The sequence below is a fragment of the Terrapene carolina genome, unplaced genomic scaffold, assembly GCF_002925995.2.
Source record: "Terrapene carolina triunguis isolate 2854851 unplaced genomic scaffold, T_m_triunguis-2.0 Scaffold580, whole genome shotgun sequence".
In the NCBI taxonomy this organism is placed as follows: domain Eukaryota; kingdom Metazoa; phylum Chordata; order Testudines; family Emydidae; genus Terrapene; species Terrapene triunguis.
The window spans coordinates 4311670-4328679 of record NW_020664931.1 but is presented as its reverse complement, the minus strand read 5'-3'; the positions used below and the strand labels follow the sequence as shown (position 1 = coordinate 4328679).

At 41.4% G+C, this 17010-nt stretch overlaps 1 protein-coding gene across 1 annotated transcript in view; it reads left to right on the top strand.

The window, feature by feature from the left end:
• Nucleotides 1-17010, top strand: part of SEMA5A (semaphorin 5A) — a 668054-nt gene that overhangs the window by 607503 nt on the left and 43541 nt on the right. The window contains exon 16 of the mRNA XM_026659123.2: nucleotides 5926-6144. Coding sequence (XP_026514908.1) covers nucleotides 5926-6144 — 219 coding nt within the window. The remainder of the gene's footprint in view (nucleotides 1-5925; nucleotides 6145-17010) is intronic.

Here is a 17010-nt window from a genome sequence, read left to right as displayed (position 1 = left end):
CAGTATTGGTCTATTACTAGATGGAAATGATAGAATTATCAGTAATAATGCAGAAAAGGCAGAAGTGTTTAATAGATATTTCTGTCTATATTTGGGAAAAAAACATGATGTAGTCATATCATATTATGATGAGACACTCTTTCCATTCCCATAGTTACTCATGATGATGTTAAATAGGAGCTACAGTTAGACATTTTTAATCAGCAGGTCCAGATAACTTGCATCCAGGAGTTGGCTAAACCATTATGTTTATTTTCAATAAATCTTGGAACACTGGGGAAGTTCCAGAAGACTGGAAGAAAGTTAATGATGTGCCACTTTTTAAAAAGGTCAGTGGAATGACCTGGGTAATTATAGGCCTCTCTGCCTGACATAGATCCTGGGCAAGATAATGGAGTAGCTGATACAGATGCCATTGATAAAGAATTAAAGGAGGGTAATATAATTAAAGCAGTCAACATGGCTTTTGGAAAATAGATCCTGTCAAACTAACTTGATATCTTTTTTTATGAGATTAAAAGTTTGATTAATAAAGGCAATAGTGCTGATGCCACAGACTTAGACTTCTGTAATGCATATGTCTTGGTACTGCATGACATTTTTATTTAAAAACTAGAATGATGTAAAATTAACCTGGCACACATTTAAATGGATTAAAAACGGTCTAACTGATAGGTCTCAAAATGTAATTGTCAATGGAGAGGGATCATTGAATGGATGTGTTTCTAGTTAGTCCTGCAGGGATCAGTTCTTGGCCCTCTGCTATTTTAACATTTTTAGTAATGATGTGGAAGAGAGCATAACATCATCACTGATAAAGTTTGTAGATGACACAAAGACTGGGGGAGTGGTAAATAATTCAGAGGACAGGTCACTGATTCAGAGCAATCTGGATCATTTGGTAAACTGGGCACAAACAAATGATATACATTTTAATATGGCTAAATGTAAATGTATACATCAAGGAATAAGGATTCTATCCTGAGGAGCAGTGACTCTGAAAAAGATTTGGGGATTGTGATGGATAATCAGTTGATCATGAGTTCCCAGTGCAAGGATGTGGTGTAAAGGGCTAATGTGATTCTTGAATGCATAAACGGGAATCTTGAGTAGGAGTAGAGAGGTTATGTTACCTCTGTATTTGGCAGTTGTTCAACTGCTGCTGGAATGCTGTGTCTGATTCTGATGTCCACAATTCAAGAAGGGTGTTGATAATTAGGAGAAGGTTCAGAAAAGAACCATGAGCATGATTAAAGGATTAGAAAACATCCCTTTTAGTCTATTTATCTTAACAAAGAGAAGGTTAAGGAGTCTGTAATTACCTACATGGGTAACAAATACTTGATAATAGACTCTTCAGGCTAGCGGACAGAGGTATAACAAGATCCAGTGGCTGTAAGCTGAATCTAGACAAATTCAAACCGGAAATAAGGTATAAATTTGAATAGTGAGGGTCATTAACCATTGGAACAATTTACCAAGCATAGTGGTGGATTCTCCATCACTGGAAATTTTAAAATCAAGATGAAATGTTTTTCTAAAAGATATGCTTTAGTCCAAACACAAATTCATTCAGGGACATTCTGTGGTCTGTGTTATATATGAGGTCAGACTAGCTGACCACAATGGTCCCTTCTGGCCTTGAAATCTATGAAAAATATGAGCTATGGTGTGACGGGTTCGGTCCCCTTGGGACTGTCACCTGATGTGCTGAGACTACCTATGAGCCCATTTTCTCTGCCAGTTTGGGCCTCCAGAACCCTGTCTTGTTGAGCCAGATACGCTAATCTGCTACAACACAGACCCAGGGTCTGACCCACGCCCCCAAAGCTGCAGACTTAACTGAAAACAGCTTAGCAACTGCTCCTGTCTCTAGCACCCAGACACGTAGCTCCCAATGGGATCCATACCCCAAATAAATCCATTTTACTCTGTATAAAGCTTATACAGGGTAAACTCATAAATTGTCTGCCCTCTATAACACTGATAGGGAGATATGCACAGCTGTTTGCTCCCTCAGGTATTAATTACTTACTCTGGGTTAGTTAATAAGCAAAAAGTGATTTTATTAAGTATAAAAAGTAGGATTTAAGTAGTTTCAAGTAATAACAGAACAAAGTAAGTTACCAGGCAAAATAAAACAAAACATGCCAGTCTAAGCCTAATACAGTAGGAAACTGAATACAGATACATCTCACCCTCAGAGATGTCCCAATAAGCTTCTTTCACAGACTAGACTCCTTCCTAGTCTGGGCCCAATCCTTTTCAGACCAACGTTGTAGTTTATGGCCTGGGTCCAGCAATCACTCACACCCCCGCAGTTACTGTCCTTTGTTCCAGTTACTTTCAGGCATCTCTTTGGGGTGGAGAGGCCATCTCTTGAGCCAGCTGAAGACAAAATGGAGAGGCTTCCAGGGCCTTTTATATTATCTCTCTTGTGGGTGGAAACTCCTTTGTTCTTCTGTGCAAAGTCACAGCAACAAGAGGGAGTTTGTAGCCACCTGGGCAAGTCACATGTCCATGAATGATTCAGCTTTTTTCCGGCAGATGCCATTGTTTACATGTTAGTTTGAAGGTTCCAGGAAAGCTCAGATGTGGATTGGCGTCTCCCAAAGTCCATTGTCAGTTAAGTGTTTCTTGATTGGGCACTTACTGAGAATAGTCCTTTCTCAAGAAGCTGACCAAATGCTTTACTGAGGCTACTTAGAATCAAACACATTCAGATAAGTACATAGCCAATATTTATAACTTCAAATACAAAAATGATACACACATACAGACAGCATAATTATAACCAGCAAATTACAACCTTTCTATAGACACCTTACTTGATCTTCTTTGTACAAGATTTGGTACAACTATAGGACCTTGGTTGCAACAACGATCTATACAGTCACAGTTCATGTCAATAACGTCACACGTGGGTGGCCAGAATGTAATGCATCTCACATAGATGCAGAGTGTAAAAAGTAGGAATATGATGGAATTGTGGAAAAATTTCACTCCCTTAATAATGTCATTGTAAAATAGTATCTTCACATTTACAAGGAGACAGATAATGCCTATTGTTTGCTGGAAACTGAATTGAAATAATCAGCAGTGGCCAATATTTACACTCTAGTTAATTTCATTTTCTTATATTTCTGTATTATACTATATGTCTGGAATTCAAAGTAACATGGTCAGTTGTTGTAATTTGTAGCCTTTGTCTAAAGGGAAAGCTCAACAAGACTGTGAATGCTATGGATGAGATTCACAAAGGGATTTAGGCACCTGACTCTCATTGGAATCAATGAGTTGGACACCTAAATACCTTTGTGAATCCCATCCCCATATAAGTTGTTGTAAAGCTGTAGACAGAGTGCTAACTGTAACATATTCTTTTTACACCCTGGAAAGAATGAGACACATGACAATGTTAGCTGTTGCAAGAACTTCCCCCAAAACAGTTCTTTTGTACATTATTATGTTTCGGCGCTAAGGTCCCTCTGAGGTTTCACTTAAAGAATTTTTCTGGCATTACTCCAAGAAATCTGGTATGTTAATGAAAAAATGTGAAATAAGGTCACTCATTTCCCCTAAGACTGAAAATTTCCCCCCTCGGAGTGATCTCCAGTTCATTCTAATGCTATTGTAAAATGATACAGTGTTGCAACATTTTATCTAGAGAAATACTGACCAATGTAATCTAAATCAGAATAGCTCTGCCATGATTTATGCCTCTGTTAGCCCTTTGGTTAAAGTGCTACCATTTGGAATTCAGGGGTTGAAGTGTGTGTGGTGGGGGGGAGGAGAGGGTTGTGGTACCCTCTTCTAAGCCCCATTCATCATGTGTGTAAACCTGGGATTTCTCAGCTGGGCAACCTCCTAAAGAAAGTCACCGATGGAGCTAGGAGTTGAAGCAACGTTCTTAACTTCCACACTGTTTCCCTATGCTCTCTACCATTCTGGATTCAAATCTACATCAGGTTTCATAAAATCTGCACAATAGGAGCTCTTTCAGGGGGAGAAATAATAGTTCTCAGCTATTGCCTAGTGGGAGGATTTTTCCACAGCTTTGGGGATTTAGTATTACTCTCTAACCAGCTGAGCTAGCTGAGTTGAACAGTTTCTCATCACAAAATAAAGAAAAAAACAAACCTATTTGTCTGTCACTGCATCATTTATTTCAATATTGCCCACTGTTATTGTGTACTAAATAAAAGTCTCTAAGGCCCCATCTATACTAGGAATATTGTAATTGTATTGAGTAGAGTGCATCAAAGTGCAGGTGTAACAGTGTTACTAATGTTTGAAGCTGTGGTGGAGACAGGACAAAGGTACTGTATTTTTAATATTATTTCAGCTAATCATGTCCAGGAGTTCATTGCCTCAGAACTGGTATAGCAGAGCAATTTGTGTAGACACACGGCAAAATTGCAGGTGTTTTTAACATAATTCAGCATGGCCACTGTGGATGTACTGAACTGTTTGTGCTTCCACTGGTACAAAACAACTGTTTCAGTTAACAAACGATTCACTGTGGACGGGGTTTTATACTGCAGGCAAAGATCTCATGCCCTGGATTGGAGTGAAGCCCGCTGGACACAGTGAATGTAGTTCTTGTTACATTCCATTTGCTTAGGGTACTTGCATTAGTATGATTTGAGTTTAAGATTATTAGAGGGCAACATCTCCTCAATATCAGTTGTGAATCTTATAATATATTTTTATTAGTTGATTCAACATACTTGTTACTACTTTAACACTATTTAACTCTCCCAAAGAGAGTGAGTTTACAGCCTGAATGTGAGTCATTCTACTCTAGGAACATTTTTCAAAAATTTCCCAGTATTGATGGCATGGTTCACCTTCACTTACGTTAGCAATATTGGGAGCCCTAGTGTAGACAAGCTCCTAGCTCCTACAGCTGTTTTAAGCACGGTGTCATCTAGCCTGCTCAGAGCAGTTCTAATCAATCCGGTACTTAAAATGGTGGCAGCAGCCAATGATCCATCTACAGTAGGGCTCCCAATGATGCTAATATTAATAGAGGTGAACCATGTTAGTAATGCTGGGAAACTTCAGAAGAATTCCCCTAATATAGTCAGAGGCTGATATCACTGCCGTACATTGCAGATGTACACAGTCGCTGAGCAGTTCTGCTACAGCTCACAGGATCAGAAGTTAAGCGCTATGCTGAGTACTTTTGGGGGAGTTCCTTCCCAGGCAGGATCTATCCCTAAAATGGCATTGAAATGACCTTTAGAAGTGATTTTTCCAAGGTGGGGATTGAGGCATATTTTGCAGTGTTGCTGTTAACAAGCTTCCACACCCATTGCCTACACTGTACCTTTTCTGTGAATAAATCATGGACTTCAGACTCCAGCAGTGTTTAATCTGGCGTCTTTTCTTAGCACTAAATTCACTTTAAAAGATAACAGACAAGGAAAAAAGTTTAGAAAAGGTTTGAAACGTGTTTTCATTTTCCTGCTGGCTGATTTAACCAAGAAGCACACTATTCTCATTGTGTATGAGAATGGTTTACTTGCCATGCTCGAGTGTATTTTAGCACTTCAGCTGAGTGAAGAAGAATCTGAAAAGTGTAATTTTAAATGGGGAAAATACTTTTCCTCACAATACGACTTTTTCATGGAAATTCATTAAATTATTATTTGATTCTAAAATTTGAGCAGAGTTATCACTATTGGTTCATTTCTAGTGTGATTTAATGGCAGCTGCAGACACCATAGGAGGGTTTATGGGATTTCTGTCAGGTAAGGTAGTGAAATAGAATTACGGGGTTGTGTAGCCAATGAAAAATAAAATCTGGAACAGTACCAAAAATATTTATTAAAAGATTAAGATTAAATATGAAGACAAAACGTTTGTTTTCAGGGTGATAGCCTTTAATCCCATGTTGTGCTTTCAATCTTAATTCTTTAGGACTGTCAGGGGATTTCTTGCGTTCTGGACGATACTCCGCTCATACAATTAATGGAGCCTGGTCACCATGGACTCCATGGTCTCAGTGCAGTCGAGACTGCAGCAGAGGTATTCGCAACCGCAAACGTGTCTGCAACAATCCTGAGCCCAAATATGGGGGTCTTCCGTGTCTGGGCCCATCTCTGGAGTACCAGGAATGCAACATCTTGCCTTGTCCAGGTAAGAGTCGAGAGATATCAATAGGGGGTATGGAAATGATTTAGTTCACTTTCAAATCCGTACTTTACAGTAGTAAAAATTATAAAGTAGTTCGAATGATTTCCTCCTCAGTTCCTTTCCAGACAAACATGTTAGCCCAACCAAAGTGAACTTAACAAAATAACTTTTGCTCTGTAAACTTCAGCAATGATTTGAAACCAGTGCTATATAAAGGGTACAGAAGTCATGCATTCATGGTAACTGCCCATAGCAACTAAAACTGTAATTTATATTACAAAAAGACCCTTTGACATTCAATCAGCACCAGTGTCAGATATGAGTGCTTTAACATATAAGATACAATATGGAAATGTGATTTCTGAGCTGTTTCAACAGACCAAGTTGTTTTGCTGCCAGAAATAGAGAATTTCTTTAGCCAAGCAGCCAATTAGATTTATAATGGATATAGACTAGAGACCAGATCCTCAGCTAGTGCAAATCAGTGTATCTTTATTGATTTCAGTGTAGTGTAGCTATACTTTATTTACTCTAGCTTAGACTTTGGCCCTAAAGCTGTGAGAAATGTTCATGAGAAAGAAAAGGATAATCACGTGAAACTGTCCTGGTTCAGAATTGTCTTTCAAACTCAAAGCTTAGGTTTATCAAAGTAAGGTTTATGAACCTGTCGAGTAAATTTGTGACAGATTTTGAATGCAAGGCCCTGGGAGGTCTTGGGAGGTCCTGGACAGATAACAGGAAGAGATGGTATCTCAGGTGCACTGTAAATAGTGCAACACTTGTGAGAGTTCATTAGAAGAATCTTAAGCAGATTTTTCATTGACAATTATTTTATGGTTCACTAAAAAGAGATTAAAACCTAAATGTACATTTTTTCAGACAGTGGATACAGATGTGCATCGTTGTTGTATCTTCTATATTTGGCAAGATTATTTGTGCCCTGATCTTCTCTCTCTCTCTTTCTCAAGCAAAGGGGCCCCACATCAGGAAGATATGTAGAGGAGAAGAGGGGGAGTGCTGGCTGCTCAGCATGCCTTCCTTCTCCATTCACACCTGATATGGCTGTGGCATTATTCCCCTTTTAACCCTAAAGGAATTCCATGTGTGAATAATGTTGACCCAGTAAATAGTCTCTCAGGCTCTCCAACCACTAGCCTCAGGTTGGGGGAAGAATTGGGGCTGAAGGAGATTGGAGGGAGAGCAAATCTGAATCTCTACACACGGACGCCCAAGAGAGCTGAGAGCCAACAAATGGGTACAGCTGACAGATTCAGTGGCCCAGGTCCAGTGCAGATTTTAGCAGTCTGGGCCATGTTTACTATGTGCTAACTGGCAACAGTTCTCTAGGGACCAATACAGTAGGTGGTGATAGCCAGAACGTGGAGCATCCCATTCACTTCTCCTCCCCACAGGTTGACAGGAGGGAAGTGTACACCCACTCTGAGCTGTTCCTATTCAGGACTCCCCCAGGCCAAGGGTATCCCCACAGAGGACCTGTTTTCTGGTGGTGCTGGTTTCCGCTCCCTTTGAACTATATGAGCAGTGTAAAGGTAGCAAACAGGGCAGAATATTGATTGTGGGCCCTTAATCTTCTTGAAATAAGATTTGAAAAAGTTGGACACCACGAGGCAGAGCCTCAGCTGATGTAAATGGTCAGGCTCAACTGAAGTCAATAGAGCTATGGGAATTTATACTAACTGAGGACCTGCCCTCAGAGGGTGTAGAGACTTGTCCCAGGTTTATTTATAGTTTTAAATTTAAGTAAGCAAAAGCTAAACAGACACTTCAAAAAATCAATCTAGATTCATAGTTTCATTACTATCCAGTAATAACAGGAGAAAATATTCCTGTAAAATTGGACCAGATTTGTTGTTTCCCCTTCACTATTGGTTCTTAAAACAGAATTTTGGGCTGGATTTTTTTTTAAATGATGGATTTTTTAAAGCGAAATATTTTATGTTTCCAGAAATGGGACTTTTTTAACTTATTCATTTTGCAATTATTTTCAGTAGAAATTGGTACAGTTAGCAGAAAATGCAAGTTTTTCATAATATTAATATGCAGAGCATGATAGTGGTGCTAATATCTAAGATTGAGCCAGCATACACAGCTAAGCAAATCAGAAAACAAAAAGTGATGAAGTTATAAGGAACAACTTGAAACTGACATTTTGGTTACAAACAATCCCCATTGTTGCATCCCCATTGGTTCTGCTTTTGAAAATGATTTTCAAGAACTAACAGAAGAAAAGGGGTAGTGGGGGCCCTGCTAAAGCAGGAATCTGATGTCCTGATATGTCTAATATCTTTTCTCAGTGATTTGTTTCCTTCTTGCCCACAAATTACATTTGAATAAGTCTTCACAGCTTGAATAAAACATCCAAGTGGGTGGTGATTTGGGAGCAAATAGAGAATGATGTCATTCTGATGGGACTCAGAGAAATCCTTCCGGTTCTCTGTCACAGCTGATTCACAGCAGCTGGTGTTTATCAATAATTAAAATAAATTTAAGGGTCCAAATCTGATCAGTCTGAAGGGGAAAAAAGAGAAACAGGTATATATAGTTGCTCTTTTCTTTGAACACGTGGGAGGGTGAGTAATGATAATAAGATATGGTTCATCCAGAAGTTGGGCTTGATTGTACATTCAGAGAGAGAGAGAGAGAGGAGTGTTTACTAGGAGAAGTATAAAAAAGTAATTGAGGTTTTTTAATGAGAGTCACAGAAAGCTAGTTTGTAGACAACAAATGCATATGTCAGAGTGAAAGTCACTGTTTTGCAGAGTGTCTGAGATGATAGCCCTGAGTGGGAGGAGGTAAGTTTCATGCTGACCCTGGGATAAGCAGGTGAAGAAGTGACCAATATGGCTGGTGCAGGCCAGAGGAGGGAACTCTGCATTTAGTATTGTCCAAGAACATAAGAACGGCCATACTGGGTCAGACCATATGTCCATCTAGCCCAGTATCCTGTCTTCTGACAGTGACCAATGCCAGGGGGGGAATGAACAGAACAGGTAATCATCAAGTGATCCATCCCTTTCTGGCAAACAGAGGCTAGGGACACCACTAGGATTTCCCTTTACAAAAAACATGTTGACTCTTCCCCAACAAATTATGTTCATCTATGTGTCTGACAATTTTGTTATTTACTATAATTTCAACCAGTTTGCCCGGTACTTATTGGCCTGTAATTGCTGGGGTCACCTCTGGAGCCCTTTTTAAAAATTGGTGTCACATTAGCTATCCTCCAGTCATTTGGTACAGAAGCTGATTTAAATGATAGGTTACAGACTACAGTTAGTAGTCCTGCAGTTTCACGTTTGAGTTCCTTCAGTGAATACCATCTAGTCCTGGTGACTTATTATTGTTTAGTTTATCAGTTTGTTCCAAAACCTCCTCTAATGACACCTCAATCTGGGACAATTTCTCACATTTATCAGCTAAAAAGAATGGCTCAGGTTTGGGAATCTCCCTCATATCCTCAACTGTGAAGACCAATGCAAAGAATTCATTTAGTTTCTCCACAATGGCCTTACTGTCCTTGAGTGCTCCTTTAGCATCTCGATTGTCCAGTGGCCCCACTGGTTGTTTAGCAGGTTTCCTGCTTCTGATGTACTTTAAAAAAAAATTGCTATTACTTTTTGAGTCTTTGGCTAGCTGTTCTTCAAATTCTTTTTTGGCCTTTCTAATTATATTTTTACACTTCATTTGCCAGAGTTTATGCTCCTTTCTATTTTCCTCACTAGGATTTAACTTCCACTTTTTAAAGGATGCCTTTTTTGCCTCTCACTGCTTCTCTTACTTTGTTGTTTAGCCACAGTGGCTCTTTTTTGGTATTCTTACTATGTTATTTAGTTTGTGGTATACATTTAAGTTGAGCCTGTATTATGGTGTCTTTTTGTCTTTTAAAAGTTTCCATGCAGCTTGCAGGGATTTTACTTTTGGCACTGTACCTCTTAATTTCTGTTTAACTGACCTCCTCATTTTTGTGTATCTCCCCCTTTCTGAAATTAAATTCTACACTGTTGGACCACTGTGGTGTTTTCTGCACCACAGAGACATTAAATTTAATTATATTATGGTTGTGACAGATTTATGTTACCAATCTGCCCGGGGCGTCAGGTGATCAGGCTGAGGCCACAGGATCTTTACGGGAGGAGATGGCGGAGCACACCAAGTGACTAATTTTTAAAGCTTTATTAATAAAATAATAAAATAACAGCGGAGAGTGCTGGGGGGGGGGTCCCCACGTCACTCAGAGGAAGGAAGAAAGCGTTAGTGCCCCAAGCCCTAACCCACTTTCATACTCACACCCGCACTACACAAGGCTGGCCAAGCCTGGGTGTAACGTAAGAAGAAGAGGGGGATGGGTGGATGGGAGTTCTTGTCCTGTGCGCAGGTCTTCCGGGGTCCGCTGTTGATCTCCGACTTGCTTTGGCTCTCGGGTGGGTTTTTAAGTCCTGGGTTCTTTTGGGGGTATTTTATTCAGGGACTTCTGTTCCTAGTGCTCTTTGTACCAGTCCAAACCGGCTTTCTGCGGCCTTCTCAGCTTTTCCCCCCCGTTCGCCTTCGCCGTCTTGCTTGTTTTTGCACTCTTTGAAGTCCTGCTCAGCTTAGTTCTCCTTTTCTCATGGCTGGCTAGGGTTGGGTAAGATGTGAATGCAGCTGCAGATTTCTCGCCGTGACCTTGGACAGGGGCCAGCGTCTTATCTTCAGACTAAGCCAGCTGAAGTGTCGAGTTAACCCGTTCTCTGCTCTCTTCCTCCCTCCCCCTTTGGCCTCTCGCAACCTGCAAAGGGATCTTCCACTACAGACTCACACCTTTAAACCTTCCCAAAATGCCTTGCGATGCTTGCAACAGCGTTAGCAACATACAATGCTGATCTTCCTCCCCAGGGGACCTGAGGGAGGGGGCCATTGGGTTGTGACCATGGTCACTATTACCAAGCGGTCCAGCTATATTCACCTCTTGGACCTGATCCTGAGCTCCATTTAGGACTAAATCAAGAATTGCTTCTCCTCTTGTGGGTTCCAGGACTAGCCGCTCCAAGAAGCAGTCATTTAAGGTGTCAAGAAACTTTATCTCTGCATCCTGTCCCGAGGTGCTATGTATCCAGTCAATATGGGGATAGTTTAAATCCCCCATTATTATTGAGTTTTTTTATTTTTATATCCTCTCTAATCTCCCTGAGCATTTCACAGTCATTATCACCATACTGGTCAGGTGGTCGGTAGTAGATCCCTATGCTAAATTCTTTTTATTTGAGCATGGACTTACTGTCCATAGAAATTCTGTGGTACAGTTTGGTTCATTTAAGATTTTTACTTCATTTGATTCTATGCTTTCTTTCACATATAGTGCCACTCCCCCACCAACACAACCTGTTCTCTCCTTCCGATATACTTTGTACCCTGGTATTACTGTGTCCCATTGTTTATCCTCACTCCGCCAAGTTTCTGTGATGCCTATTATATCAATATCCTCATTTAATACAAGGCACTCTAGTTCACCAATCTTATTATTTAGACTTCTAGCATTGGTGCTCCTCCGCACCTGTCGGCTTCCCCCCAGCCCTTAATTTAAAAACTGCTCTACGACCTTTTTAATTTTAAGTGCCAGCAATCTGGTTCCATTTTAGTTTAGGTGGAGCCCATCATTCCTGTATAGGCTCCCCCTTTCCCCAAAGTTTCCCAAGTTCCTAATCAATCTAAACTCCTCCTCCCTACACCATCATCTCATCCATGCATTGGGACCCTGCAGTTCTGCCTGTCTAACTGGCCCTGCTCGTGGAACTGGAAGCATCTCAGAGAATGCTACCATAGAGGTCCTGGACTTCAATCTCTTACCTAGGAGCCTAAATTTGGCCTCCAGAACCTCTCTCCTATCCCTCCCTATGTCATTGGTACCTACATGTACCAGAACCACTGGCTCTTCCCCAGCACTACACATAAGTCCATCTAGATGTCTCGAGAAATCCACAACCTTCACACCAGGCAGGCAAGTCACCATGCACTTCGCCCGGTCATCGCAAACCCAGCTAGCTATGTTTTTAATGATCGAATTACCCATTACTAATACCTGTCTCTTCCTAATAACTCGAGTTCCATGCCCCAGAGAGGTATCCTCAGTGTGAGAGAATACCACAACATCATCTGGAAGGATGGTCCCAACTATGGGATCATTTCCCTCTGCTCCAGTTAGATGTCCTCCTTCCCTCAGACTTTCATCCTCCGCAACAGCACAGAGGCTGTCAGACTGGGAGTGGGACCATTCTACTGTGTCCTGGAAAGTCTCATCTAAGTACCTCTCTGTCTCCCTTAGCTCCTCCAGCTCAGCCACTCTGGTCTCCAAAGCCCGTACACGGTCTATGAGGGCCAGGAGTTTCTTGCACCAAATGCAAACATACGTCACCTGCCCATAGGGCAGATAATCATACATGCTGCATTGGATGCAACAAACTGGGTAGCCCCTACTCTGTTCCTGGACTTCTGCCTGCATTCTCTTTTTACTCTTGCAGCTGGTTCTTTTGTTGTTGTTTTGTTTTTTCCGGGGCGGGGGCGGGGGTTGGCTTAAGTTTAAAGAAGTGTAAGTAATGTCAAGTGGTATAGCCTCCCCATCACTCCGCCCCTGTGGAGAACTCCCTTGCAAAACTCCCCTGTTAACCGCTCCTGTTTGCTAGCTCCTCTGGTCGCTTAGGAGCGGGCTTTTTAAAGCCCTGGTCTTCCTAATTAAGAGCTTCCTCCCCTGATTAAGAGCTAAAGAACCAACAGCAGCAGCCACTGTTCCACAGGATCAGTTATAATAGTGGCTATGGATGGGTTGCTTTGCAGCCATGTTTTGTATCATTGTGGTAGGTGAGTGGATTTCATTCCTCTTAACCCTCCTCTCAGGACAGCTCCATAAAGTCTGATTACTCCAGCGGTATGTGGATGTCTAACATTTCACTCTTAGGCCTTGATCTTGCAAGTCTTTGCACATTGCACAGTGAGTGGAGGCAATGGACAGGGGCAAATAAGGTTAAATGCTAAACGCAGTTCTCTACATCAATTGTAGTAAATTTCAAGCTGCCTGGAACCTCACTTCTTTCCTTCTAAGGGGACAGGTTCTGGGTGGAAAATAATCATTAATGAGGAGAAGTCGGTCTAAGTGCAATTTTCATCATGCTATTGGGATGCTTAGGTGTATCTTCCTCACTTAGGTCTGGAAGCAGAGGCGATACATAGGAGGGACATGGGGGATCAAGTGCCTAGGGAGGATGGTGGGCTTCAGAGCCTGAGCTCCAACCCAAGCTGCAACTTCAAAGTGCTGTCTATAGAGATATTTTTAGAGCGTTAGTGTGAGTCTCACTAGTCTGAGACTGTCACCCAGGCTGGGAGGCTCACTCCAAAACATTGTGTAGGCATACCCATTGGTGTCCACATAGCTCTATGTGCACTAAGCAGAATATAACATGCTACACCCTCATATGCACACTTCCCTTCATCTCCACTTCAGGTATAGAGGGGAAATCAGGGACAGCGCGATGGGCACTAGCCCCTCACACAAGTGGGCAGGGAGTAAACTGGGAAGGGCAAGAAATGGGTGATGTTTTGGTTCTGCCCTAGTCCCCCAAAGTACTGGCCACTGCCGCTGAGCCATTGTGTAGGAGAAAATAATCTTCTACTGGTCAGGGTCAGTAGCAGATTATTAATGTCTGGGAGGAAAGGAAGAACAAAGAAGGAATTGGTCCTCTCTGAGGCAAAACCTCCTTCCCTGGTCTCTTTCATACTAGTCCTTACACAGAGCTCATCATTAGAGTATAATCTAGCTCTTAGTCCTTACTGCTGCTAGTAGACAGGAATAACTTGGCAGCTAGGCAACTGTCTTCTCATTAAAGCAGGATCAGGTTCTACTCTGCTCCCTGTCCTGCTCATCACTATTTAACTTGTATTTATATATGCAACACGGCATGCTTCTGCTGTGCAATGGGGTGGTTGAACGGGGAGGGCGGATAGTGAGGCTAATTCTCTCACAAGGAAATATTGTGGTGGCTCCACCCCCATATAAAGTCATGCACACCTCGGGTGGAGGAAGCGAGAGTGGGACCCAGAGGGACTGAAGTGGCCAAGGCAGGGCCCAGGATTGGGCTACCCACACTTCCCTTCTTATTCCTCTGTCCCCACCTTCACAGGGACTTCTGCATAAATTAATATTCTTTTGACCATCTTGCCTTTTATGGTTAAAAAATATTTTACTTAACCATATGAAAAGAATCAGAAAGTTTAACTAATAAAAAGAATCGGCACTAACACTAGAGCCTCACTAATTGGAACACCCATTGTGAATTATTGATATTTGGGAAACAGTGAGAGTGGGTAAAATTTTCAAAAGTGCCGAAGTCCCACAGAAAGGCAATGGGACATAGAGTCCTAAATCACTTTTGAAAAAATTGTCCACTGACATCTCAGGAGCTGCTGAGTACTTTGCAGTATTGAGGCCCAAATGAACAAACACAATGAAAAATCAAGGATAACAAATCACAATGGGTACTTGGTTCATTTATTTGGTCAATCCTAGTTCAGTTTTAATTATTCATATTAATACTCTACAACAGGAATCGGCAACCTTTGGCATGCGGCGCATCAGAGAAATCCGCTAGCAGGCTGGGACTGTTCGTTTACCTGCAGTGTCCGCAGGTTCGTCCAATTGCAGCTCCCACAGGCCATGGTTCGTCGATCCAGGCCAATGGGGGCTGCGGGAAGCGGCGGCCAGCACATCCCTCAGCCCGCGCCACTTCCCTCAAATAATGAATACATCTGAGACTGGAATTTAGCATCTGCTATTAAATCTTTATTATGAGATGGAGAGATAATTACCGTAATTCTTTTTGAAGATTAAGATGAAGTGTGTGGCTAAGCCAAGTGTGGATTAGTGAGGGTCTGCTACGTAGTGTTCTTTATCCACAGAACTCAAAGTTCTCTACAAAGTTCGGTACATACTATTATACCCCATTTTACAGGTGGAAAAATTGAGGCACAGTGAAGTTAACTGGTATACGAAGGTCATGCAGAATCAGTGGCAGAGTTGAAAATAAAACCCTGATTTCCTGATTCTCAGCTCCATGCTCAATCCAAACCACAGCTGCCCTTAACATTAAGAGTTAACATTAAGAGTTAACATCCCTCGGCCCGAGCCGCTTCCCGCAGCCCTCATTGGCCTGGAGCGGCGAACCATGGGAACTGCGATCGGCCGAACCTGGGAAAGCGACAGGTAAACAAACCAGCACGGCCTGCTAGGGGGCTTACCCTGGCGGGCCGCATGCCAAAGGTTGCCGATCCCTGGAATATAATATTTGCATGCCTGCTTTGTCTGGAAGCTTTGATAATCATAACTAGACAATCTAGAGCATGCAGAAGGAAAGCCATGAAATGCCTTTCACATGATTTCCCAGACCTCTAAATTATGGGTAAGAAATCTTCAGATAGGGAATCTTTTGTGAGTATTCTCTCTGATGTGTTTATATTCTAGCCTTTACTGGAATAGCATAATTTATTTCCTCTGCTGGTCAAATGTGGCTTAGAATTGTGCATATCATGTGACGCTCCAGTTCACATTAATAGGATATAATCACTGTCTTCATTGGAAAGAATGGTCATCTGAAATAATTCATGTTAAAATGAGTTAATTGTACTCAGATTATTGTCCAACAACATGAAAAATAAGATGTTAGAACTCTGCATAATGTGCTTTTTCTGTTGGTACAGAGATATACTGAATCATGCTGGATTTAAAAGTACAAAATATCCTGATTATGAAGAAAAATATTTGTAAATGTATGTTGACATCCATCTCCATCCATCCATCTCCATTCATACCCCAGTGTGTGTCTGTCCCTCCATCCCCACTCATACCTCTCTGTCTGTCTATCCATCCATATCCATTCATACCACTCTGTCTGCCTGTCCATCTATCCATCCCCATTCATTTCTTGTTTTGTGTAAGATATTAATATGTGGTTGAAATATGGAATATTGAAATATAGGAAATACATAGATATACTAATGTATATGGAAGGAAATGGATTAATTCTGTTTTCAAGATTTGAAATTTTGCTATCTTATTTCAATATTTGCGATTTCATCGGTGTCATGCTATTTTTATTACCACTTTTTTTTTAATTTAGACTGTGAAAAATCTAATATATTCAGCAGAAATAGTCATATACCAATAAACATGAAGATAAAAATACAGAGAAGTTCAGATACTACAAAAATTCCTGTAAGGATATTATAGAGAGTGTATGCGACTTTGAAAAACCTGTTAATCTCCTGTTGCTTTTTTCACTTCTGCCACCTTTTTTGCTGCAGAAATAATGTGGCCTGTAGAAAAGAGGAGGATATTTAAAAGTAATGGACCAAATTCATCCTTGGGGTAACTTCATAAACCAGGAAAAAAATAGGCTTAGGGCTATTCTCATCTGATCCAAAGGCCATTAAATGAATCAGAGTCCTTCCTAAAGGCTTTGGCCTTAGTTCTTACTGTTGTACTGCCACTACAGGCATTAGTCTGCCTTTCTTGCTGCTGCATTGCTCTGAGTCAGCTGTCTGCTACATGCAACACTTCCTTTATGAATGTGGACTGAAGCAGCACTGAACTGGGAGTGAAAAACTTTATTTTTTGTTTTTGCTCTTTCCCACAGGTCAGGGGAAATGTGGTGATATCCATAGGGATGTAGAAAGAAGCAAGTGGGGTGGACTGGGAATCAGCTAGTGTCTGGGAGTCCAGAAGGGCACAGCAGAGAGTCAGGTCTCCAATCCATCACTTTCCCAGGCACCCCAAAATTCCACATTTATGCTAGTGCGAAATTCTAATTCCACTTAGCCATGTGATCC